Source organism: Cyprinodon tularosa, unplaced genomic scaffold, assembly GCF_016077235.1.
Source record: "Cyprinodon tularosa strain WSP-4 unplaced genomic scaffold, ASM1607723v1 ctg394, whole genome shotgun sequence".
NCBI lineage: Eukaryota > Metazoa > Chordata > Actinopteri > Cyprinodontiformes > Cyprinodontidae > Cyprinodon > Cyprinodon tularosa.
The window spans coordinates 290,638-315,833 of NW_024039112.1; the positions used below are offsets into that span (position 1 = coordinate 290,638).

Below are 25,196 nucleotides of genomic sequence, written 5' to 3' on the forward strand. Positions count from 1 at the left end.
TTTATTTTGACTTCGTTAACATACACAGTTTAATTTGAACATTGTGTTGTTGATAATGATTGTTATGCTGATAATGATGTCTAAGTGGGAGAACTTGCAAATTAGCTGGGTGTTCAAATACTTATTTTCCTCACTAATAAATCTATCAGAGCCTGATAACATTTAATTAAAAATAAGAACAAAGTAAGAAAAGGGCACAAACTTGTTAAAGCAAACTCAGTCAAGATGAGAAACCAAAATAAGCTTAATACACGTAGAATACTTGGTAAACAATCTCTGGATGGGTGTGGTAAAATAATTTACCTAAAATAGATCTAGTTTATATTTATTTGGTTGCTGTCTACAACCATACCTCTAGAGGGCAGTGAATCACAGACTGCTACTTGAACGCCAACAGGTCACAGAAAATCAAAACTTTTGTAAGAAAAACAGAAATATATTTTTTTCCTTTCCCTTTGCTGGGGCAGACAGGTTTTAAAAGTTTAGTTTCTTTGACAGAATGAAGAATCTAAACAATCACAGAGGTCAGCAGGACATCTCCATTAATCTCCAGCTCTTTGATGCTCTCCAGATTATCAAAGCGGTAGTAGTAGGTGTGGGCCTTCTTCCCATCCACCAAAGTCTGATAGTTGTCCTCCTTACAGATGACGGTCAGCTGGAAGAAACAATGGTTAGAGAGGTCATTGCAACTGTTTACTGCCTAAATTGTGTCTTTGGACTTTCTAACAGAATCAGCAAAACACACCATGAACTTGAGATGGACTGATTATACCTTAGTAAGAAGTTACCTTTAAACCAAAGGTAAAACTGCAAAGACCTAAAAAAAAAACGGAATATAGCAATGTAAACACAGTTTAACAACCCCTAACAACAGCCAACCGGAAGGGGAACCAGTCATAGCTGGTTTATGGTAGAAAGGCAGGGTCTACAATTCTGCCTCTGGAGGAGGCAATCGAGCCCTCCAAACTAGAAACCTGGAGGTTTCTTCTTTTCATGGCCTGCACTGGACCTTTAAAGGTGCATGCACACCAAACACAATATCCATGGCAAGGATGGTGAATTTACACAGTATTCCTATGCAAACCACATGGGAAGAGCGGTGAAGTGGCTAGCTTTGAATTCCACATGGTGAGAGCGGTCAATACTTCCCTTTTTCCACGTGCAACTTGATAGAGCTGATTTCTAGTCAAACAACAGCCCTTTATGGAGAGAGCAGATTGGTGATGAATGAAAGTGAAAAAAATGAACTTTTATGTGCAATTGAGTCCCTGCAATCAATCAGGCACTGCTTGTGGTTTTGACTAGGCTAAATAAGTGTACCTGAGACAAGGTTAGAATGGAATATATTGAAAATAATACGACAAAAGATGAATAAGTAATAAACGTAACCATCTTGCAAACCCTCTTGCAAAGCAAGCTCAAAGGCATCTAAGCAAGGCTAGTGGCTAACCCAACTCACCTAGTCATATCATACATCCTGCTAGTCAATGTACGATCACCTCCCCATGTGGTGGGGGGAGATGGAGGCCTGAACAGGCATTTCTTGGGATGGTGTAGCTCTAGGATTGGCTCACCTACTGCTTCCTCTGGGTGGGATTGCTCTACTGGAGGTGGGTCAGGCTCTCTGGCTTTGCTTCCGATGCTAATGACCACCTGTGATATTGCATGGAATGCATTTAGACACTTAGGGGTTAGGGTGAGAGAGGTGGGGTGGCACAGCTACCCTCCCCCCAGTTTTAAATACAGAGTAGTCCAACAGGCAACAACACTACACCTGCCACATCTGGCTAGCATGGCTGTTTTTCAGGTAGGCTGCAATCATCATGCCCGGATGCATCTCGGATGTGTGGTGTGAGCCTGCGTGTCCTGGTCCTGCACATGTCCTACACCCACAGTCTGCTGGGGGGTTGCTGGAGGGTGTCTGATGCCTGTGCTTCGGTGGCCGGTGTGCCACACTCAGCCTAGAAGGGTGGACTACCTGGGTCGTGACTGCCTGGCATGAGGGGACCATATGGATGTGGGGGCCTTTAACGGCTATGACTGGCTGGGGGCAGGGTGGACTCATTGGCGGGTTGGCTACCTGCTCTGGTGTCTGCCGGGGGACAGGTGTGCTGCTCGTTGGGGGGATGCTGTGGAGTGGCCGTTGCCGTTGGGGGGTTGTCCCTCCTGGGGGTAGGTCTGGGCTGGGGATAGGCCTGGGGTAACCCTGCTGCTCTCCTACCTATGCCAGCGCCCATTTCCAGCTCCCCCTTTTTTTTGCCTGCTCCCTTCCAGAATGGGGAGTCTGGATCTCTCCCTGGGTCTGTTGTTCTGTTCCCCCCAGAAAAGTTTACCCTCAGACACGGGAGAATAGAGTATGTATGAGGACTATAAGAAGAGTTATAGTCTCTCCCTCTGTGGGCATCTCCATGGTGTGATTATAAATCTTTATGGGTGTAAGGGTGGGATTTGTAAATGTGACTGGATGACTATGAATGTTGTTTGTGTGTACTTGTCAGGTTGGGTGTTTGCCGCCCCACTTGCTCAACCGTGTAAGTCTAGTTATGAGCAGGGCCTGGCTCCTCCCCTTTAGTCCCCCCTGGCTCTTTTGGGTCCCCGCTTGGGTCTGGTGCGCCTTTGGACCCAGATCTCCTATTCGGATTCACCTTGGGCTTGATCGGCTGCTGGTAGAGCCCATGGACTCCCTGCTGTAGCCCTGTGGTACCCTGATAGTATGGGCTCTGTGGTTGGGTCCCTCAGGGACTGGGCCCCTTTGGGGTTTGGTACTTCGGGGGTCGGGCCCTGGGTGCTCTCATCTGCCCTTCTCTGGTGGGTGTGGCCATCTCTATGTCTGCCCTCCTTGATCCCCTAAGATCTGGGTTGTCTCTGTATTATGGGGCTCGCATCATCTCTTTTTCTGTCCTGAGTCTGGGGCCGCCCATACCTGCTATTAAGCATACTTTCCCTCTGAAGAAGCTTTGTGAATCCTTTATACATGAGCATGCCCATGCATTTGGTTCCAGGTATTCACGGATACACACTAATACTAAACGCTAAGCTGCAGCTACAGATATATACCATCCTTATCAATATTGTCTAATCTACATAGGTTGTGACTCTAACACATATGGACATCTAAAGGATAGCTGCTGGTCTTGAAGCTTTTTTTAAAAGTTTACTTGTGTTTTCTGTTGTCTTCTTTTTGCTGTTATGATCTCTAGTTTCTGTTCCTCTCATCCCATAAAGCTATGGAAGCAGACTTCTCGGAATATATCTTCTGTGTTGTCTATTTTTGCTGTTTTATTTTCGCTTTTATCATGCAATCTTTCCTATGCATCTCTTTCTCCCCTTAGTTATTACCCCCCTCTCTTTCTCACCCCTCTTTTTGTGTCCGTTGTATATGATTTTACTCCCCAAATAATGTTTAATAAAGTTTAGTATACAAGTATCAATGAGGTAGCCATATAATCTGAACTGGGTTTAGACTGCTTTGATCCAGTTGAACTTTCAGAGTTAGCAAAATTATTGTCTTCATCTAAGCCTTTAACTTGTATGTTAGATCCAGTTCCAACCTAGTTATTTAAGGAGGTATTCCCTTTGATCTCCTCCTCCATTTTAGATGTGATTAATCTATCTATGTTACAGGGATATGTACCTAAAGCTTTAAGGTTGCTGTAATTAAACCTCTGCTTAAGAAACCGTCTCTTGACCCAGATGACTTGGTCAATTATAGACCTATATCCAATCTTCCTTTCTTATCCAAAATTCTTGAGAAAGTAGTTGCCAAACAAGTTTGCGATCACTTACACCATAATGAACTTTATAAAGAGTTTCAGTCTGGCTTTAGAGCTCATCATAGCACTGAAACAGCTCTGGTGAAAGTCACTAACGATATTCTCATGGCCTCAGATAATGGACTTGTATCTGTGCTCGTCCTGTTGGATCTCAGTGCTGCATTTGATACAGTTGACCATAATATTCTTTTAGAGAGACTTGAATATTTTGTTGGAATTAAAGGAACAGCACTAGACGGGTTTAAATCTTATCTATCTGATCGAATTCAGTTTGTTCTTGTTAATGACAAAGCATGGGATTAATTTCCACCGTTATGCTGATGATACTCAGCTATATCTGTCTATAAATCATGAAGCTAGACCATTACATAGATTGAAAACCTGGATGTCTCTTAACTTTCTCCTTCTGAATGCAGACAAAACAGAAGTTATAGTCTTTGGACCAGAGTCTTTGAAAAATAAGCTGATTAGTCAGTCACTTCATTTGGATGGGATTAAATTGATTTCAGATAATAAAGTAAAAATTCTTGGTGTTATTTTTGATCAGGACCTGTCATTTAAATCCCATATCAAAGAGGTTTCTAGAATTTCCTTCTTTCATCTGAGGAATATTGCAAAAAATGTTAAATCTCCTGTCCAGGGGTGATGCTGAGAAACTAGTCCATGCATTTGTTACTTCAAGGCTGGACTATTGTAATTCTTTACTATCAGGAAGTCCACAAACTGTAGTTAAAAGCCTTCAGCTGATCCAAAATGCTGCAGCCAGAGTTCTGATGAAAATGAAAAAGAGAGATCATATCTCTCCTATCCTGGCTTCTCTTCATTGGCTTCCTGTTAAATCAAGAATAGAATTTAAAATCCTCCTTCTCACATATAAAGCCTTAAATGGCCAAACTCCATCTTATATCAGAGATCTGATTGTTCCTTATGTTCCTAACAGAGCACTTCGCTCTCAATCTGCAGGTTTACTAGTGGTTCCTAGAATTTTTAAAAGCAGAATGGGAGGCAGATCTTTTAGTTATCAGGCTCCTCTCCTGTGGAACCAACTACCAGTTTTAGTCCGTGAGGCAGACACCCTGTCTACTTTTAAGACTAGGCTTAAAACTTTCCTTTTTGAAAAAGCTTATAGTTACTGTGGCTCAGGTTATCCTGAGCTATCTCTATAGTTATGCTGCTATAGGCTTAGACTTTTGGAGGACATAGGGACCCCCATTTCATCATTCTGCTTCATTCTATCTCTATTCTCCCACTCTGCAGAATCTGTTAGTTCAATCTCTAACGTTATGTTCTCTTTGCTTTTTCTCAGAGTAGCCTTGTCTCGTCTGTTCCTGTTTGGCTGTGACTCCATCCTGGAGAGAAATATCAGCTGTGCTGCTGCCATCAACACCTTTGTTTATAGATGCTGGAGATCGGCCTGTTTTCCAGTGTAGTCCTGTTTCTCTGACTGTGACTGGCTGGATGTGCTCTCTTCATCCTCTGGCATGGAAGCTGACTCGGAGCTCGTCTGCCTGGCTGTGTGTTTCCTGGACGGGGCCGCCTTTTACAGCTGCTTTTGTATCTCTGCTTCTGTCTCCTTGAACCCCAGTCGGCCTCGGCAGATGGCCGCTCACACTGAGCCTGGTTCTGCTGGAGGTTTCTTCCTGTTAAAAGGGAGTTTTTCCTCTCCACTGTCGCTACAAGCATGCTCAGTGTGAGGGATTGCGTTTGAGTCAATGAGTCGATGCAACCAACTGGTTTCCCTTAGATAGAAAACTTTGTATCAATTTGACTGGATGATCTGGTTGAACTGTAAAGTGCCTTGAGATGACATGTGTTGTGAACTGGCGCTATATAAATAAACTGAATTGAAATGAATTTAGGTTAGCAGAAATAATTTGAGGTTACTGGGGTTTGTCAGTGGGGACATGTTTATTTGGCTAACCTTAATGCCTGAGCAACTCAGAAAAATTGAGAAAAAATATATATAAATACAATATATGAAAACATTGATGTCTCCATTTTCTCATTTTCAAATACTTTTTGTGGTTTACTTTTTGGAAAATCTTTTAGGTGAGCCCATCGGGGTGTGATCCTGAAGCACTTTGGCTGTGTTGTTGGTTCTGAAGTGAGCTAAGTTTGTATACCCTTCAAAGACAAAGAAATTGCTCAGAGTGGAATTTTGCGAATGTGTACTGTAGCTTAATTGAAGAAGAAAGATAAATGCAGTCATTGTAAGCAAAAGCTCTGAGTCCGAGGAGACCTGATCAAACTTCTAGAACAAGTGGTTACTATTACTGATTTCAAGCCCAACGGTTTAGACGGGCAGAAAGGGACGTTGTTTTTTTAACGTTTTTTTAACTGTAAACACAAGAGATGCCTACCTGAAAAAGAGAGACGCACGATGCCTACTAAGATTGGGGATTCATGAGATGTAAGGGATTTTAATATTAATGTAGTCTTACCATGAAGGACAGGCCTCGCTTGAAGGGCATTGGTCCACCTCGTTCCTCAGAGCCCCACTGCCAAAAAAACCACTTATCATACTGTTTGGTGTTTCGGACCACGGTGCCCTCATTGAAACGTGGATTATAATGCAGAGCGATTCCAGATATGTGGCAGAGGTTCACGTGGAACCTGTGAGGAAACAGAACATGAGACAGAAAAAGATTTAAACTAACATGATTTACCTTTAAGTTAAACTCCAACAAGAATAAATCATTAAAGTTGAAGTGAGACATTAGGAGGCATTATGTCAATTTACAGAACAAAGGGTTTGATCTAAAGACGCAGAAATGGGCAATTAGTTTATTTCTTGTGAACCAAATAATAAATTAACTGGTCGATGTCTACACTAGACAAGAAGTGCATGTAGTAAGAAACTGTAGAAGGTTTATGGTTAAACAACCAGAGCTCAAGTCCAGGTGTGCTGCAACTGCCTTGAAAAAACTGAATGAAATAAACAGTCATTTATAAGCAGCCTTATCTGAACGGCTGATTATATGTTACTGGTCCATGTACTTAGTGCCAGTCTGCGAAAGTTGAACGAGAGGTGAGTTGCATTCTTCAGCACACAGTAGAAAAGTGTTAGCAACATAATAAAACATAAAAACTATTCTTATTAACTTAGGCAAATAATTCAATTCAGTTTATTTCTATAGCGCCAATTCACATCATAAAGTCATCTCAAGGCACTTTACAGTTAACCCAGATCATCCAGTCAAATTGATTCAAAGTTTTATATCTAAGGAAAACCAGTTGATTGCATCGACTCGTTGACACGAATGCAATCCCTCACACTAAGCATGCTTGTAGCGACAGTGCAGAGGAAAAACTCCCTTTTAACAGGAAGAAACCTCCAGCAGAACCAGGCTTAGTGTGAGCGGCCATCTGCTGAGACATTTGCCTCTTGGCAGGAAGTTGTCCTGCTAACTGGATCTCTCGGACCTTCACACCCTGGAAGTATCAACTGAGCTTCAAACTGAGCTGGGGTTCAAACGGAAGGTTTGGATCCACTTTCCCCAAGAGATTTTTTAAACTTTCCACCGAGAAAGGGATTATTCTCCACTACGACCCGTTAAAGTACCGCAGGAAATCTGAGTGGCAGTCAGTTTCTCCGTTCTCCAACTATAAACCGCATTCTGGGTAAAACCTGTTCCGCCCTCCACCGAATCAGACGAACACTGGAACCATGGCAACCAAAACCTCATCTCCAAGTTCCACGAGTCAGATTCCCCACTGAGCCTGAACTAACTGCTTTGTCTTCCACTCACTTTACAGTTCCGGTTAAGCAGTGTTCAGAGCAACACTTCTTCTCCAGTTTTACTTCCTCAGTAGAACCCGTTAAACCTTTTCCCTGGACTCTCTGTTAGGTTTTCTGCATTTTTGGGTCAGAACTTTGTTACATCATGACACTATCACGCTGGGAGAATTACATTGGGCCATATGCAGAGCTCGCTCCCCCGCAAATGCTTCGTCTGCAAGTTGCATAATAATCAGAGAGAAATATTCAAAAGCGTCACCGAGGATAGGTGGATTATTGTCACATTTATTAGGTTCGAAAATAATACTTTTCTGAGGAATTTCCAAAAGAATAAGAATTAGAATAAGTATAAAATGAGCAATGACTACACTATAGATCATTGTAGTGCCTCCAAACTTGTGGGATACATAGATAACCTCATCTGGATCATACTACAAATCTTACTTTGGGAAGATAGGCCAAACTGTATTTTTGGAGATTTTTTATTTGTTATTATAAGCATATAATAGACAATAATTACACTGTAGATCATTGTAGTGCCTCCAAACTTAGATAACCTCATCTAGTTCACACTACAACTCTTACTTTGGGAAAATTTGCTAAACTCTATTTTTTTTTTAGATATTTCATTGTTATTATAAGCATATAAAAGCCAATAATTACTTATGACTTAGACAGATTTATTTTGTCATTTTGTATAAACAAGTGTAAACAAAAAGACATTTCATTTAGAACAGCTCTAGACAATTTCATATTTTAAAGTGCAGCCTTGAAAACAGTAATAAATACATAAAAAATAGTTATATAAACATATGACTGTTTATTTACAGCACTAACATTCTTTTTTTTCTTACTTTGGGAAGATAGGCCAAACTGTATTTTTGTTTTTGTTCATTGTTATTATAAGCATATAATAGCCAATAATTACACTATAGATCATTGTATTGCCACAAAACTTATAGCACACATAGATAACCTCATCTAGTTCAGACCACAACTCTTACTTTGGGAAAATGTGCTAAACTCTATTTTTTAGATTTTTTCATTATTATTATAAGCAGGCCAGGTGTCTAATCTCTGCAACAGGAACCACAGCACTGAGCGTTGTGGGCACTGCACAAAGTATACCTGTCGCAAATGCAGGAAGGACTCATCCTTGGGTTTGTTAAAACTGCTAAATGGGACAATTGTAACTTCATATGTAGTGCTTTTCCTTGGGTGAAATTAATGTTACTCTAATACTGAAATCATACTGTTTGTCATTCTCCAAGCTGAAATGTTGAATGACGTGAAAAGGCGAGAACAGACAAAATACAATTATTCTCTACGTTGTTCTTTCTTTCACATCGTGAACTTTGCAATATACATGAGTCTGTTGGTGAATGGACAATTAATGCCTTGTTGGAAAAGCATGGCTATGACCTGTTCTCAGCTCAGGAACTAGGACCCGTATGCCTAAATAAAAGATTTAGATATGATTTATCAATATATTCCTGCAAAAAGGTCTGATGTTGCAGGGGCAGGTAATGAAAAGTGCTTGGAACAAGGTCTTGTTCTAATGCCAGTTTGTTTCAGCCTTATCCAGTCTCCTGTAGAAGGGCTGGTCCTATCACAGGTTATTTGCATTACAACAAGGACAGTTAGCAAGGTAGAGTGAATAGACAAATTTGTAGAGGGTAGGGGGGCTCGCAGGAAAACTGAAATTCTCCAGGACATCTAGTGTTAAACCAAGTCAGTGACTCACATGTTCATAATCCTCTTCGGTCAGATTATCATGGTCACTAACCTGTGATTTATTTTACAGTTTTCTGTGATAGACGACAAGGGGCTGCTACTCAGATCATCTGTCTTTTAAAGGGTTCATAGAATGCAAAACCAACTTTAAATTGTCATAGATAAACAACAATAGTTCAGTGGGTGAAATGGACGTACAGAGAAGTTCAAACCCCATCAACACCTCCTTTCTCTGCAAATCTCAGAATTCTAAACTTTTACCATAAAACGGACAAATTCAAACGAAGCACCGAACTGACGTGGTTTGGCGGTCGGGTATTGGTTGCACTGTAGTCGACCAAAATCCTGGAAGATTTTGACATTCCCCCCAGACATTTTTTAGGTATGAAAAGTCTCACATGTCTGGGAAAAAGAGGACGCCTGGTCACCCTACCATATCAACAATTTGATGTTTCAGTGAGTTAGCGCTTGGTGCTATGATGCGTCTTTGCTCAGCAGCTTTGCTCGTTGCCAACCAATCAGCGCACAGCTCATCTAAATATTCATCAGCATACCATAAAAAGAAGTAAACCTGTTGTTTCATTCCAGGGCATTTAATCAGGCTTGCATTAGGGCTCATAGAACTGCAAATATGCCATTTTCAACCAATGTTATAAACCCTATTCAGAGACCTTAAAGACCAGCACCAAATACCCTATAGAATCATTCTATGAGCCCTTTAAATAAATGCTTTTGAAATATCCCATTGTCTTTCTTGCCTTGAATACTTGGTCTCTCTGTTCTGAGTCGTGACATGGTCAGTTATGACTGCTTATGCCAATGTGTGCCAGGTTGCTCTTATGAAGATTTACCAATAGTATTAATTTTATTTTATTGAATCTAAAAAACATTATATGTTCTAAGTGTTTTTTATTTATTGATTTTTCTATTTCCAAGGCAAAACTATTTTAGGGGTTCTATATATGTGCCATCTATCTTGATTTATTACTGTACAGGAGTAGCTATAAATAGTTGGCTTACGTTTCGCCAGACAGCCAAGAAGTGTTCTGTTTTTTCTATCACTCTGTTAAGGTGTGTGCTCTGCCAGCTCTATCATTTCGAGATAGGGCTTTTTGTTTTCCGTACGGCGAGAAAGAGGGATTGGTTTAAATGTGGATCAGCGTTATGCAGCGTTAACAGGTGCTATTGTAGTTGTTGTTTCATCTTTTTGTGTGTGGTGCATCCCCCTATTCCTATCCCCCCTCTCTTAATATTTTCTCGCCCTTACTGGGCAAAATAATATTTAATTATGACCAAGGTTTCAGACCAAAGAAGCAGGACTAGATGTCTAACCTGGAATGTTAAGGGTTGAATTGCCCCATTAAAAGTAAAAAAAAACAATTGCATATTTAAAACGCCTCAAAGGTGATGTGATCTGAGACATAAGGACCCTGTTGGCTCAGATGTCCATGGGTGGGACATGTATTTCATTATACTTTTAATTTCAAAGCCAGAAGGGTGGCTATTGTGATAAGTAAAAGAGTGCAGTTTACAATGACACATTTTGTAACTGACATGAATGGGAGATATTTGATTGTTGTTGGTTCTATGTATGATCATCCTATATTACTAGTTAATGTATATGCTCCCAATTTTGATGAACCAAAGTTCATAGATACGCTTTTTAATAGCCTTCCCTCTCCTGATACTCACCTTCAAATATTTGCAGGAGATTTGAATTGTGTCATGGATCCTGTACTGGATCACTCAAATCCCAACACAACAGTTCAATCATCTATGTCTAATTCTATTTCCCAATTTATGTCTCAAAACGGATTTTTAGATCCTTGGAGGTTTTATAACCCTAAAGCAAAAGCATATTTATATTCTGAGGTGCATTGGCCATTTTAATAAATGGATTATCTTTTTGTAGATTGTTCTCTTATCTCTAAAGTCACTTCTGCTGAGTACCACTCTGCAGTGTTGACCTTAAATTACTACATTGGCCTCTTTTTGCTTCACCCTGGAGGTTCAAATCTTCATTACTATCTGATGAAAAATGTTATGCTTTCATACAATCTTTAATTGATGAGTTTATTATTTTTAAAAGTGCAAAACAGTTTCATCCTCATTAATGGGAATCTCTGAAAGTGTATTTGTGTGGACAAATCATTTCTTTTTCCGTTTACTCGTAGAGCTTTACTCGTAGAGAGAACGTAGAGCTAGACTTCAAGAATTAGGCAATATTATTGATATGGACAGGCAGATTATAAACAATTCCACTCCTACTCTCAACAAACAACGTCTTAATTTACAGACTGAATTTGACTTTTTCTCTACACACGATGCAGAATATCTCTTGCTTCATACATGCGCAACTTATTATGAGCATGGTGATAAACCTAGCGGGCTCTGAGCATATCAACTTAAATTTCAAGCAGCTTCTAGATTAATAACACAAGTTATGAATCCATTAGGTAATGTAGTCTTTGATTCAAATGCTATAAATTAAGTTTCTAAAGAATATTATTCAACTTTGTATAAGTTTGAATCTACAACCAATGCTTCTGACATGGCATCTTTTCTTGAAGGCCTTTCTGTCCCCACACTTGTGTCAACTATGGCTAAACAGCTTAACGCCCTTTTTCAACTGGCAGAAATTTCACATGCCATAAATACTATGTGCAATGGTAAGGCACCAGTTCCACATGGAAATAGCCCCATTTTTGCTTTCTGTGTATAATGAATCTTTAGACCAGAGGTCATGGATTAGCGGACCACAGTCCAGATCCGGAAACACCTGCTCGCTAATCCGGACCCAACCTGATTTAAAACATTTATAAATTACCACATGTTGTCTGGCGACAGTGTCTAACTTCACTTGCACCACTTCTCCTGTTAATATGGTAAAGCCTTCCGGAGTGCCTCGACATGGCTAACCTGACAACAGCCAGGGAACCCGCTCATTGAAAGTGATTTCCCCAACCAAATTTATGGTCTGGCCAATCAGGACGCAGGGCGGGTGTGTCCTGGAGTGGAGAAGCGACCGTGAGATTCCAACAACAATGGCGGCTCGCATCGAGGAAGCAAGCGTTAGCATTGATGCTGCTATTTCTTCTGTGTTGTCCAATCTATCTGATATTGTTTCATTAAAAGAACATCAGAGAACGGCTTTGAAGGCTTTTGTTGGTGGAAACGATGTTTTCGCCCTTCTCCCGACCGGATTTGGCAAGAGCTTGATCTACCAAATGGCTCCTCCTCTCACAGCGTCACGAGTTAGCTTCGGTGTGAGTGGTTGAAATAGCACGTCAATAAAGATGACAGACAAGTGGCTTATCCAATCATATGCAAGGAATTTTGATAAGGCCCAGCCTTCAGTAAAGGCAATTCCTATGGCGGGTTCCCAGATGTATGTGAGTGGAGCTAGGCGGAGTGAGACATGCATCTGGCTGTTGTCAGGTTAGGACATGGCTGCATGTGATACAAATTAGCCAATGAGCTGTGTCAGTCAGGGTCACTCCAGTGAGCCACTTTTAAACACAGCAGGCAAACCTGTGGCAAGCCGGGCAGTTGAGCCAAACATACTCAAAATGTGTTTGGCTCAACCTGCTGCTGTGAAGCAGGATTCTCCACCATAAACAGAATCAAAAATAAATCTGGATCCAGGCTCAAAATGAGCTCCTTGATATGTGCTTTAGAATGGCTTTGTCTCCATTCAAACCCAGGTTTAAAAATGATCAGTTCAGGTGTTTTATAAAATATATGAATCAGGAAATTCCTATACCAAACGGAACGATTGTTGTTCTCTACTTCAAAAAACACTTTAGATTTTCAAATCCAATTTTTTTTTTTTTAATTCAATGTAAAACATGGATGCAATTCTGTTTAAAGTAACACATTATAATTAACTTTTTTTTCTCCAGACCTTTACTGGTTGATGATTTTATTTATTCGGACCCTGCTGATTTTTAATTGGTTACCCCTGGTTTAGACCGAAGCACATTACCCCCAGCTCACTGTCAAGCTATTATTACTGCTCTTTTGAAGAAAGATAAAGGTCCTTCCACCTGTGCCTCATACAGACCTATATCACTTCTTAATATAGATTTCAAGGTCCTCCCTAAAGTTTTAGCAGTATGCCATCCATCCTTCCATTTTCTAGCACGCTTATCCCGAGTGGGGTCGCGAGGGGTGCTGGTGCCTATATCCAGCTGTCTACGGGCGAGTGTCCGAGTACACCCTGGACAGGTCGCCAGTCCATCACAGGGAAACACAGAGACAAACATGACAAACAACCATTCACATACACACTCACACCTATGGGGAATGTAGAGAAGCCACTTAACCTACAGTCATGTTTTTGGACTGAGGGAGGAAGCCGGAGTACATGCAAACAGTTTTAACAGTATGCTTGGAAAAAAATGCTTCCTTCTATAATTTCTGAGGAAACAAAATGGTTTCATTAAATATTGCCAGCTTTTTTTCCAGTGTTCTTACACTGTTATATGTTATTGCATCCCATCACTCAAACACCAACTCGGAAGTAGTAATCTCGGTTGATTCTGAGAAAGTATTTGATCGAGGGGAATGGGCCTACCTTTTTTCCTGTTGTACATAAATTTGGCTTCAGGTGTTGTTTTATTTCATAGATTCAATTGTATCATTTTCCACAGGCTAGTATATATAAGAATGAAGTTACCTCCGATTATTTCACTCTGATACATGCAACAAAGGCAGGGCTGTTCTCTATCTCCCTCGCTTTTTGCCATCGCTATTGAACCCTGGTCTATAGCTTTACGCGCCTTCCGACACTTTCATGGAATTACTTGCTTCGGTACTGATTCAAAGTTCTGACACTGTAAAATACATAAATAAATAAATAAATGGAAGCTTTAAGTGCTCCTTTCAATGTTTTAAGAGGTGTGAGGCAAGGCTGTTCCTTTTTTCAGGGATGCTTTATTCTTTGGCAATTGAACCTTTGCTTCATAAGCTAAGGAATAATTTATGTGGTGTTTATATTCCTGGGTGTGATGTCTCTTTAAAATTGTCAGCTTATGCTGATGATTTAATAGTTTTTGTAAACACATAGGAAGATATTGATGTTTTAGTCAACACTGTTTTTCATTTTGGCTGTATCACTTCTGCAAAAGTAAACTCTAGAAAGAGTGAGGCTATAACTGTTGGAAGTCGGTTTGGAGATCAACTCAGTCTGCCTGGAGGCTTAGTGTGGAAAAAGGGTGGCCTCAAATTTTAGGTGTGTTCTTGGGTAATGAAACTTTTGTGCAAAAAAATAGGGAAAATGTTGAGGGTTGACTTTTGAAGTGGAAGTGGATTTTACCTAAAATATCATATAGAGGACGAGTTCTTTTAATTAATAATCTAGTTTCTTCCGCCATGTGGTACCAGTTGATGTGTGTTGATCCTCCAGTTTCACTTTTATCAAATGTTCAAAGGGTCTGATAGATTTTTTTTGGGATAAACTTCACTGAATTCCTCAAAGTATTTTGTTTTTTTGAAGAGAGAAGAAGGTGGTCAAGGTTTGATCCACCTGGCCAGCAGAGAAGCTGCTCTTCGTTTTCAGTTTATTCAGAGATTGGTCACAGGACCTGCCGATCTAGTATTTTCTCTGTGTGGTCTTTGCTAAGAAAGGAGAGACAGCAGCAGGCTGAGTCTCTACACTGGCTGCTCCAGGAACCGATTTTGTTTAGGAGTTTGTTGGATTGTCCTACTTGGGGGGCAACAACCTGCCCCAGACTGCTCCACACAGCAAAAGTTTAATGCCTTGGGAGGGCGGTGGAGCTGGCTGGACCTCGGCTGGATGATCCTGTTAAGCTTGCTGCTTGTTTGGGAATACAATCTGGTTGACATGTTGGTCAGCTTTTGTGCTACTGGAAGCAGAAGTTAAGTGAACATGAATGTTTCGGTTTTGACTGATTATCATGAAGGTGCTGTGTCTCCAAATCACTTGAATCCTTCTCCATCATTCGGACTGTTTCCTGGAATAAAGAACTGCTCTGGCCCTTTTTTGGATTCGGTGGACAATAAAGGAATTTCCCTAGAAGGAGCTTCTGGAAAAGTTATCAATAGGATGATTGTAAAATCTCTCAATCAAGACAAGTTGAATGGACGCAGTGACACAGGATGAACAACTAACTTCTCCTTAAAACCTGAATCAAACCTGAATGGAATCGCTGTATAAGCCTCCACTAACGAAAAAACATGCAGATTTACAATGGAGAATCCTTCATGGTATTGTAGCTGTAAATTATTTTGTTTCTGTTATTAATCCTGCTGTGGAGGAAACATGTTCATTTTGTGAACAGAGAGAAACAATGTTTCATTGTTTTTCTGACTGTGTTCGTCTGTCGGATCTTTTTGTGCTTTTGAGAACTATTTTTAACAGATATGGAGAAATGTTCACTAAACATGGATTTAGAGTCACACGCCAAAAAAATAGTAAACGTGAATTGATTTTTTGTTAGGAAAGGCTAAAATGGCCGTGTACATAAGTAGAAAGAGGAAGGTTGTGAATGAGAATATTGACTTGGTTTCTTTATTTATTAACCTGGTGAAGTCTAGGCTATTGCTTGAATTTAATTTTTACAGATCAGTTTAAGATTTAGATACTTTTTGTCGCATCTGGAGTTGGGAAAGTAATTTGTAGTGTGGTAAGGTGTTAATGTAATTTATTCTGTGGTGTTCTTTCTTTTTGTTGATTTTTTCTGTTACATAGTTTGTGATACTATGTGGATTATTTATTGATAATAAATTAGTTATTAAAATCTCTCTCTAATATATATTTATAGTTCTAAACACACATTATCTGATTAAAGAACAAATGTTCACATACACATATGCGTAAATAATGATAAAAGAGTTTTGGAAGAGATTTAAACAAACTTATAAGGAAAAAACCCTTTAGTTAGAGACAACAAAAATTTTCCATTCACAACGATTTGACAAAAAAAGGCTTTACAATGAAAAAGATAAAAAACAAAAATGAACATAAAATTTATAAAAAATAAATAAATAACTACTCTCTTTTGTAAATCATACAACAAATGTTCCTCTATAAACCATAACACTCATTATGAAAGAGCAAAAAAATACTGAATAATAGTAATAATGTACTATATAAAAATATTGTATTTGTAAAACATAGTCTTATAATACATTATTATAAAACTTTGTGTTAACATATTAATATTTATTTGTAAAATATATAACCGCTTATATCTCATACAGTTTGACTTCAGTTTAAATAGTTTTTTAACTGAATAAATGTGTGTAATCTAACTGAAAGGTAAATTTAAATGTGTTTTGGTCTTTCAAGGGGTTGTTAGATTATTGTAATTTTATCTTTGACTCCTCTTTCATGTGATTCAAATGAGATCTAAGGATTCTCCTATTCATTCAACAGCTGTCTAAACTGTGGTCCGATCCGAGATGGCTGCCCTCTAGGCACATCGGCTTCACTGCCGACAGCGTACAATGAGGTGTCAGGTGTTTTATGTCTATGGGTATGACTACACCACTGTTGTCACCATGGTAGCAGTCCAAGCTCTGGCAGCAACTTTTGCCATGATACACTAGCTGCTGGATAAAGAATGCCCAAGAGTCCAGAGGTCACAAACAGTTAATATGCTTCTTATGAGTGTCAACACTGCACGTAGCCATGGGCAGGTAAATCAGTGTGTACTATTGAGTTAACCTTTGTACTCTGTAATAAATGACAGTCTTAAGGCCACTTTATAGACAAAATAAAATATTTAATTAGGCCCACATTTTTTAGAGTTCAGTTATAATTGCACCTTTAAGAAAACAATTCAAAGAGCCTTTTTTTTTATGTTTGTTGTTGAGTTGTTTCTTTACTCAGTGAATGTGCTAAGCATATGCAGGACTTACATTTATACGACTAAATTTGATGCTGCTCATGCTGCTTGAGTGGAAAACAGGTCCTCACTCGCTTTGGAGGGCCTTATAAGCCACTTGCTTATATTCAATTGGTTTAATACGGGACTTAATATGGCCAACACTCAAACGGAGTAAGCAGTGCACAGGAGGAGGGAGTAACCACTGATAGGAAAGTCCTTATGTTAACCATTTTTTTTCCACTGGATGGCTCAGTTACCATGATAACAATGTCCAGACACACCTAGATTAATCACTTCATCAAGTAATGAATAGGCCTGTCCTAATTAGGGGCTACTCCCTACCCAGTCCTTGCTACATTTGTGCTTTTCCACAGTGTCGGGGAAGAGAAAATGATTTACAAAACAGGGCCGGGCTTTCCTCTGGAGTAAAGAGTGAAGACAGATTTTCTATTGGTCTGCTGGAATTTTTCATTGGTCAATTTTTGCATCAAAATTGAGTTTTGTATCGGGCTTGAAGTGAAGATAAAGTGATTTGAAAGACGCAGTTTAGAAAGAGGGCAATTCATAACATTTAATCTGAAAAACAAATATTTGATATTGCTTTTATTGGTTTTTCAAAGTTTAATTTCTGGATTTAACTGTTTTTCAAATTTCAATTAACAAAATGTGTTTTATGCCTGTAACAATAATGAACCAAAATTCATGCCATATCAATAGAGCTCATCTCATCACGGCCGTGATCTGCTAAACTTCCTGCTGTTCTGTTAGGAGTTCCTGGATATAATTGGCTGAAAGTGAATCATGACAGGTTCATACTGGACCAGGTTGCGGAGGCAGCAGTCTCCCCAGAGATTCACAGACTTACCTGTCCCCACACACCTTTTCCAGCACTGCTGGGGAAAGCCCATGGTTCTCCCAGGCCAGTTTAGAGATATCCCTCTAATGTGTCCTGGGTTGTCCCCTGGAACTTGTGGAACATATTTTTCTTTGGCCTATTTGTGAGATAAATTTTCTTGAGTGTGCCTGCCTGAATAGGAGTGAGTTCAGAAAAATATTGTACCAGCCTCTATGCTATAATATTTAAGGTAGGGATGACACAAAGCAGTTGCCTCCCTACTCTAGACAAGGGGTGAAGGGAGGCTAATGAGAGATAAGAATGAGTTCACACAGCCTCCTTCATGCCGTGAACGGGAGACCTGTACTGAGTGTTTATCAGGCTAAAATTTATGTCCTTGATTAATTGAAGTGTTTTTTTCTTAGGAATAACTAAATTATCAAGTGTGAGAAAGTTTCCTTATGCAGGGGGTGGGTTTGTTACCATGGGGGGAATTTGTGTGTGTGATTTTGTAAGGTGTAAATGTATGTACTGAAGTGCCTCAGTCAGAGAGCTCTATCTCTCCGTCCGAGGATATTAAATAAATTTGAACATTATTTCTTGCAAGAAATGCTTACGCCTCAGCTTCCTAGCTCTACAAATTCCTTCCAGTAGAATGTGCCTGGAAGACCTCCCAAAGGAACAGCCAAGTGTGAATCTCAGCTGATTCACACTTGGCTGCAAACCCCCAATACATGCTGTATTTCTTGCAGGTGGGAGCCAGCAAAACCAGCATGAACAGGGAATACTTCTAAATTAAATGTGGCAGTACAGACCAAGTTCATTCTCAGCATGTATGTAGACTGGATGGTAAAGTGCTGCTGAGTCCATACTCCTGAAGTGCCCCCTAACAAGGCAGCCCAAGGGACATGATTGAATTCCCTCTTTAGGTCCAAAACACACAGATGAACTGGTTGGACAAACTCCCAAGCACCTACAAGCACCCTGCAGAGAGTGTAGAACTTGTCCACTGTTCCACGGCTAGGATGATAACCACACCGCTGCTTCTGAAGAGGGACTTCGACCAGCAGCCAGTCTCTCCTCTCCAGCATTCTGGCATAGGCTTTCCTGGGGAGGCTGAGAAATGTGATCCCCCCCAGAGAGGTTCAGGGGCACAAAAGGTGTACCGGCCCTGGCTTTTATCGGGTTATATCAAATTCAGTCTCTTTAATCCTCCTAAACTTCTGCACCTAAGGTTTGATCTGTACATGAAATAAAACAAAGATCGGTTTTTGGGGAGTTTCTTTGGCTTGTTTTCTTTACCTTGTGGCATTGCACGGGACGATTCCCTGAATGGTGATGGTTCTGCCTGGCTTGAGTCCATCACTGATGTGTTGTTTATATGGAACATTCTGTGTAGAAACGGAGAAGAGACTACCAATGATCTGGTATGACAATTCAGACCTCTAAGGATTAAAACAACTAGGGTTGTGCAAAAAAGGAGAGAAAAGAGTTGCTGATGATAATTTTTACTCACAAGCAGTTTAATAGGAGATTCTGGCTAAGGAAATGAATGCAGAGCAGAGAATTAACTTCAATCAGACTGAGGATGTTTCTTATTCCCTACTTTTTTTACTCACCACAGGAGCTGAAAACGAAATGGTAGAAACCTCCACTTCTCCACCAACTGCTATGGTGTCAACCTGCTGGAACTGGATGCAATGGGTATAATCCATGTAGTGGGTGCCATCCACGCTGATCTAAAAAGAAAAGAAAAAAAAGGTATTAGGTTTTTATAGATTTTTATAGAAGTCTCAGAAAGCAGAGATACACGCCAAAGCCTCTATTTACTCCTGCTGCATTTCAGATCCAAAGTTTCCTCCAAACTGGAATTGAAGGTCAGTCAGAGTACCTACAGAAAATGCTGAAGATGTATAGAACTGTAGAGATTAGTCCATGAGATACTTCTAGGTCTTAAAAGTTCAAAAAACCTGTTTGCTACATCTGATAGGTTTAGGTCTGTGATCTTAAATTTGCCACTTCCCTGCTCAATTCCTAGTTTTAAAAAAAATGTGGAGGGAAACACCCCAGCAACGTGTGGCAGCATTTTTGGAAGCTCTGGTCCTTAGATTGGGGGAATTTGATTAGACGGTACAGATCAAAGTGTTTGTTTGTTTTTTGGGGGTTTTTTTGTGGAAAAACTTGGTGAAGATGCTGACCTTGTAAGATTTCTCCATAACGGTGATCTGCAGGGTGAAAATATGGCCAAGTGGTATAGGCGAACTGAGATTCCTCTCCTCGGAGACCCATTTACCATGCTGAAGGGTGTTGGTGACCACATAAGGTTTGCCGTCCATATAGCATGGATTGAAATGGAGGGCAATGTTCGCCTCCTGACTGGAACCACACTGTAAGTTCACATGGAACCTGAAGAGTAAAAAACAGTTAATATCTTTATAGACAAAAAAGTCATTATTTTGAAGAAATTTACAAATTAACAGGGTAGTTTTAGAAACTGATTAAAGTGTGTATTCATATTTCTTCATAAAAACAGCTGCAAACTATTTACCTAAATGAAAATTACTGTATAAAAATTAGTTTTGTTTGTGATTGTTCTCAAGTATAACAGTTTCTGAGAGGAAGGATCTGTGATTATGCTTCTTTGGGCAATTAAGGTGGAACAATTTTGATGAAAAAATATGCTCTTTTTGAAAAGTTACCAACCGGTCCACTTTAGGAAGGACTCGTCCGCTGATGATGATCGACATCCCCTCCTGCAGGCCTCCATGGATGGATCCAGTGAAAGGAATCCTCTAAAATACAAATCATGGTTTAAATAAGAATTTCTATCTATGTTTTCTGACTTACAGTGAGCAGAACAAAGGTCAAAGTTTTATCTTTGTTTCTAATTCTGGCCCAGTTTTCCCTTACCTTGAAAGCAAGATGAATTGTCATGAGATTGTGAGCTCATACAATCCAGAAAGCACATCTTGCCAGGGTTCAAGAGATGCATTACCCTTGCATACAGTTTGTTTTGAACCTTTGAACTGCAGTGATATGTATGATATCAACCGGGAAAGGCAGGCTGAAGCATAAATAACATGGCTACACCGATAGACCATACCTGTCAAGTCTCCCATTTTGGCCTGGAAACTACTATATTTTACTTCTCTTTCTAGCCGCCCTAATGTATTTACAGTCTGTCTTTTTCGTATTATTGTTTTATAAAATTGTATTAAAAAAACAACAACATTATTCTGCCTTCTAAAACAGAACTATCGCTAGCATCACAAGTGAAAATCAAAGTCTTAAAATATAATGAATACTGGAGCTTGACTGGGATTGTTGGACGACTCACAGAGTATGTTCTAAATTTCCCATATTTTCAAATCCAAAACTTGAAAGGTATGCAGCCGATGTACTCTACAGGTACAACGGCTGCATACCTGTAATGTCCTCCAGTTCTCTTTTGAAAAATTGGCAAAATTACACATTTTGTGCCTTTGTAAAAGGGAAAGATGTTTTTCGCAGATGTTTTTTGACCAAATTTAGTAAGAGCTTGTTTTATCATTCTACTCCATTAGTTTTGAAACAAATCAAGAATGCCGTAGGTGCCACTTATACCCCTTTCCCACTGGCCAAATAATTGGTTTAAACTCGGGAACAATCGGCTTTTAGTGGCAGCGGAAACAGCTTACTGATGCGTGTCTATCCAACTCTGCAAGCAGCCCACGTTAAAATCACCTTGGATCCGATAGGCATGCTGTGGGAACAGCAGAGCCAGGTTGACCCGCTAAATTATGTGACACCATTGAATTCAACATACAGCCATACAGACTCGGCCGGACCAGGCACTTGAACTTGAACCCCGGCGGATGGGGGCAGGGAGCCACCCGGTGATGGAGCGAATGAACCCAACCTGGTGACAGTATGCTTCCACCCGCCTGCCTTACTGCGCTTATTTACCTTGCTTCCAAAGCACAGCTACCGTTATCGTAAGGGTGTAACTTTGTGATGAAAGTTGGTGGGGTCATATGGGTGGAAGCTCATGGACCTACAGTTACACTTTAACCAAGCTAATTTTCCAAAAATGAGCTCAAACATATATTTATTGAATGCTTTCCTATTTTTGAGAACACAAGACCACAACACACTGATATTTAGAGGGATACCCTTTACTGCATTACAAATATAGGGCTCAAAAACATAAATTAATGAAAAGAAATTAATAAGAGCTGATTACAATGCCGAAATGTATATATCATGCATCCCTACAGGTACAATTTCAATTTCATTCAGAAAAAAAATCATTATGCTGTATTTTAAATGTAGCATAGCATAGTTTTTTTTTTTGTAAACTTTCTGGTAAACTTGGAGATATATTTTATTGCATGTTGCATATCCTAGTACATTTTTTTCACCTTACATTTTGCAGCTCTCCCTACTTCTATGCTCTGTTAAAAAAGATTTATGAACCTCTTTACTAATATAATGATGCCAGAAACAAAATTTTCAGATATGTAGAAGCGCTGCAGTCTGATTCTATCTGTACAATAAAAAAAAAAGTAACTGGGATTCATGGTCCTCTGAGATGCCAAGATTTTTTTAACTACTAAAGAAGATCAAACAATGTTTTCTCAAACTTCTAACGTTATAATACCAACTTGCAAAAACCCACAATCTGTGCCCATTGGTTAGGGTTAGGGTTAAAAAAAGCTCCATATGTCTAACGAACAGATTTTTCAGTGGCATTTCAAATTTTTTTTTTTACCAACCGGTCTCCTAACATTTACTTAAACATCAAAGTAGCTGCTGGTTAATATTCACTGAGTGCTGCTGTGTGTCTCTCCTACAACCACATAGCTGCTCGTTAAGCAGTGAAAGGCGACCGCAGATCAAATGTCTCAAAGCGACAAATCTGATGATGTTGCACCAAGATGCGGGACACAGGAGCAGCGGGAGAGAGGAAAAAAAACACTGACTCAAAACGCTCTGAACACAGACATGTGTACCTAACTCTGTTATCTCCACTGGCCCCCTGCCCCTTTCTGCCGGGGTTCCCGGACCAGCCCCGGAGCTGACGGCTCGGTTCGAGTGCCTGGTGTGTTTCGACTGCATGCTGCACTGTAGTCGACCAAAATCCCAGACGATTTTGAAATTCCCCCCGGACATTTTTTCTTAGGTATGAAAAGTAGGACATGTCCGGGAAAAAGAGGACGTCTGGTCACCCTATCTATGGTCAATTTTGCCTTCTTCCTTCACTGTATGCAAACTGTACAATTAAAATTTAATATACACAAATTCACCTCTGTGTCTACAACATTGCCCTTTGAGGCTATTTCAGTGTCTGCTAAGTTATGTTCCTCTCATAAATACATTAGTCTGGTCAAAGATTGTGAACTTTTGGGGATTACTCCTAAACCAGATTAAAGGCCCAAAGAAAGGCGTAACAGTAGAAAGCCAACCAGTGGGAAATAACTTATAAGACCTATTATGCCAAGGTTGCAATTTTAACTAAATATAAAATAAACAAAAATAACAATACTATAAAAAAGAAAAACAATTTGACAATTTGAAAATTACTGATTGACATCAACCAACATAACACAACATTAGCAAAATCTCCTTTTAACCTTGAGTTTTGAGAATAACTCAGAATGCATGAAAACTCCACTAGTAAAAGGTTGACCAATATAGACATGTTACACATCGTAACGTTCATTCGAAAGCTTAGATTCTCCACAATCAACCTTTGAAGGCATCCAGAAGCCGTTTTATAAATCCATTTAATAACTCCATTTGTCCATAAGCGTCCACAGGTTAAAAGTAATCCAGAATATTCGTAATACAAATGTTCAATGATGAGAAAATTGCCCATAATGTCCGGTTGTTGAAATCAGAAAAGTTAGCTGGACATAGCTTATTCTCAGCATCTTGCTAATATTTACTTCTAATATTTATTTCCTCAGTTGTGAGCCTGCAATGTTTGGCATGGTTCTTTACATCGTCTTATTAGCTACAAGACAAAGGTATCCACATTTTTTATGACGCGATTTGAGCAAGAACTCACTTCCGGCCACTTCCTGTCAGCCAGTGACGTGTGATATTATGCCTCATAGAGTCCTGCTGTTATTGGTTTAGACCACATGGGCTGTTGGGCTTTGTAGCCAATGAAATAAGGTTTCAAACAAGCCTACATATACTGAGGTCATTTTAAGGTGAACCATGTTACAGGTTTATGTTAAAGTGGAACAGACAGCTGCAGCTGGATCAATGCGCACACCTCCAAACTGAGTAATTACAACGGTCCTATTTCTTTGAAGTTTGGACGCTGATTTTGTTTTATTATAATGCCTACGACTGAAAAAAAAAATACAGCTCAGAAAAGGCATTGGGGCTTATTTTAGCTTGAAAAGCTAAACAAACCAATTTCAGTATCTTTTATAGATTTTTATTTTATTATAGTTTTAAAAGTTCTACATTTTGTTATATACACTGATTCTGAAAAAAAAGTGGAAAATGCTTGCTTTATAAATGTTTTGTGGCCATAAAAAAGCTTTAGTGTTATTATATGGCTCAGATATTAAAGCAAAGCATAGTAAAAGCATTTGGCACAATTTGGCACATTTGGAGATTTTCGGAGACGCTGGTGAGACCAAAAGTTCAAAGCCCCACAGCTCTGGAACTGTTGTAGCTAGAGGTCCGAAACTATGTGCATTTGTGGTGAAATGATGTAGAACAAATGTCTTTATTACTGCTGTTCAAAAAGACCTATCATTTTTGAGAATAAAAAAAACAACAACTTTATGTAATTTTTGAACCGATGCAGCTTGGTCTGTGTTTTACTCAGCCAATTTCCATTTATATATTTAGAAACTAGAGGGTGTTAGCTTTCAATTAATGTATTGCACATATATATATATATATATATATATATATATATATATATATATATATATATATACTCGTACTTGTAGTCTCCCGCTTTATCCGGAACCGGGTCGGGGGGCAGCAGACTAAGCCCTAGACGCTCCCAGGCCAGCCGAGAGACATAGTCTCTTCAGCGTGTCCTGGGTCGTGCACTGGGCCTCCTCCCGGTGGGACGTGCCTGGAACACCTCCCGAGGGAGGCGTCCAGGGGGCATCCGAAGAAGATGTCCGAGCCACCTCAACTGACTCCTCTCGTTGTGGAAGAGAACCGGCTCTACACTGAGCCTCTCCCGAAAGACCGAGCTCCTGCTTGAACCGCTACAGTAACGTGGTAGAGGGGTTTCAGTGCCTGGG

General features: G+C 39.8%; 1 protein-coding gene across 1 annotated transcript in view; it reads right to left on the minus strand.

Annotated features, from left to right (window-relative positions):
* Positions 1 to 508: 508 nt before the first annotated feature.
* LOC119791536 (galectin-9-like) overlaps positions 509 to 25,196 on the minus strand; it is a 40,511-nt gene continuing 15,823 nt past the window's right edge. The window contains exons 2-7 of the mRNA XM_038297684.1: positions 20,638 to 20,726; positions 20,133 to 20,340; positions 19,554 to 19,673; positions 19,237 to 19,325; positions 6,215 to 6,386; positions 509 to 655 (exon numbers count right to left, since the gene is read on the minus strand). Coding sequence (XP_038153612.1) covers positions 509 to 655; positions 6,215 to 6,386; positions 19,237 to 19,325; positions 19,554 to 19,673; positions 20,133 to 20,340; positions 20,638 to 20,726 — 825 coding nt within the window. The remainder of the gene's footprint in view (positions 656 to 6,214; positions 6,387 to 19,236; positions 19,326 to 19,553; positions 19,674 to 20,132; positions 20,341 to 20,637; positions 20,727 to 25,196) is intronic.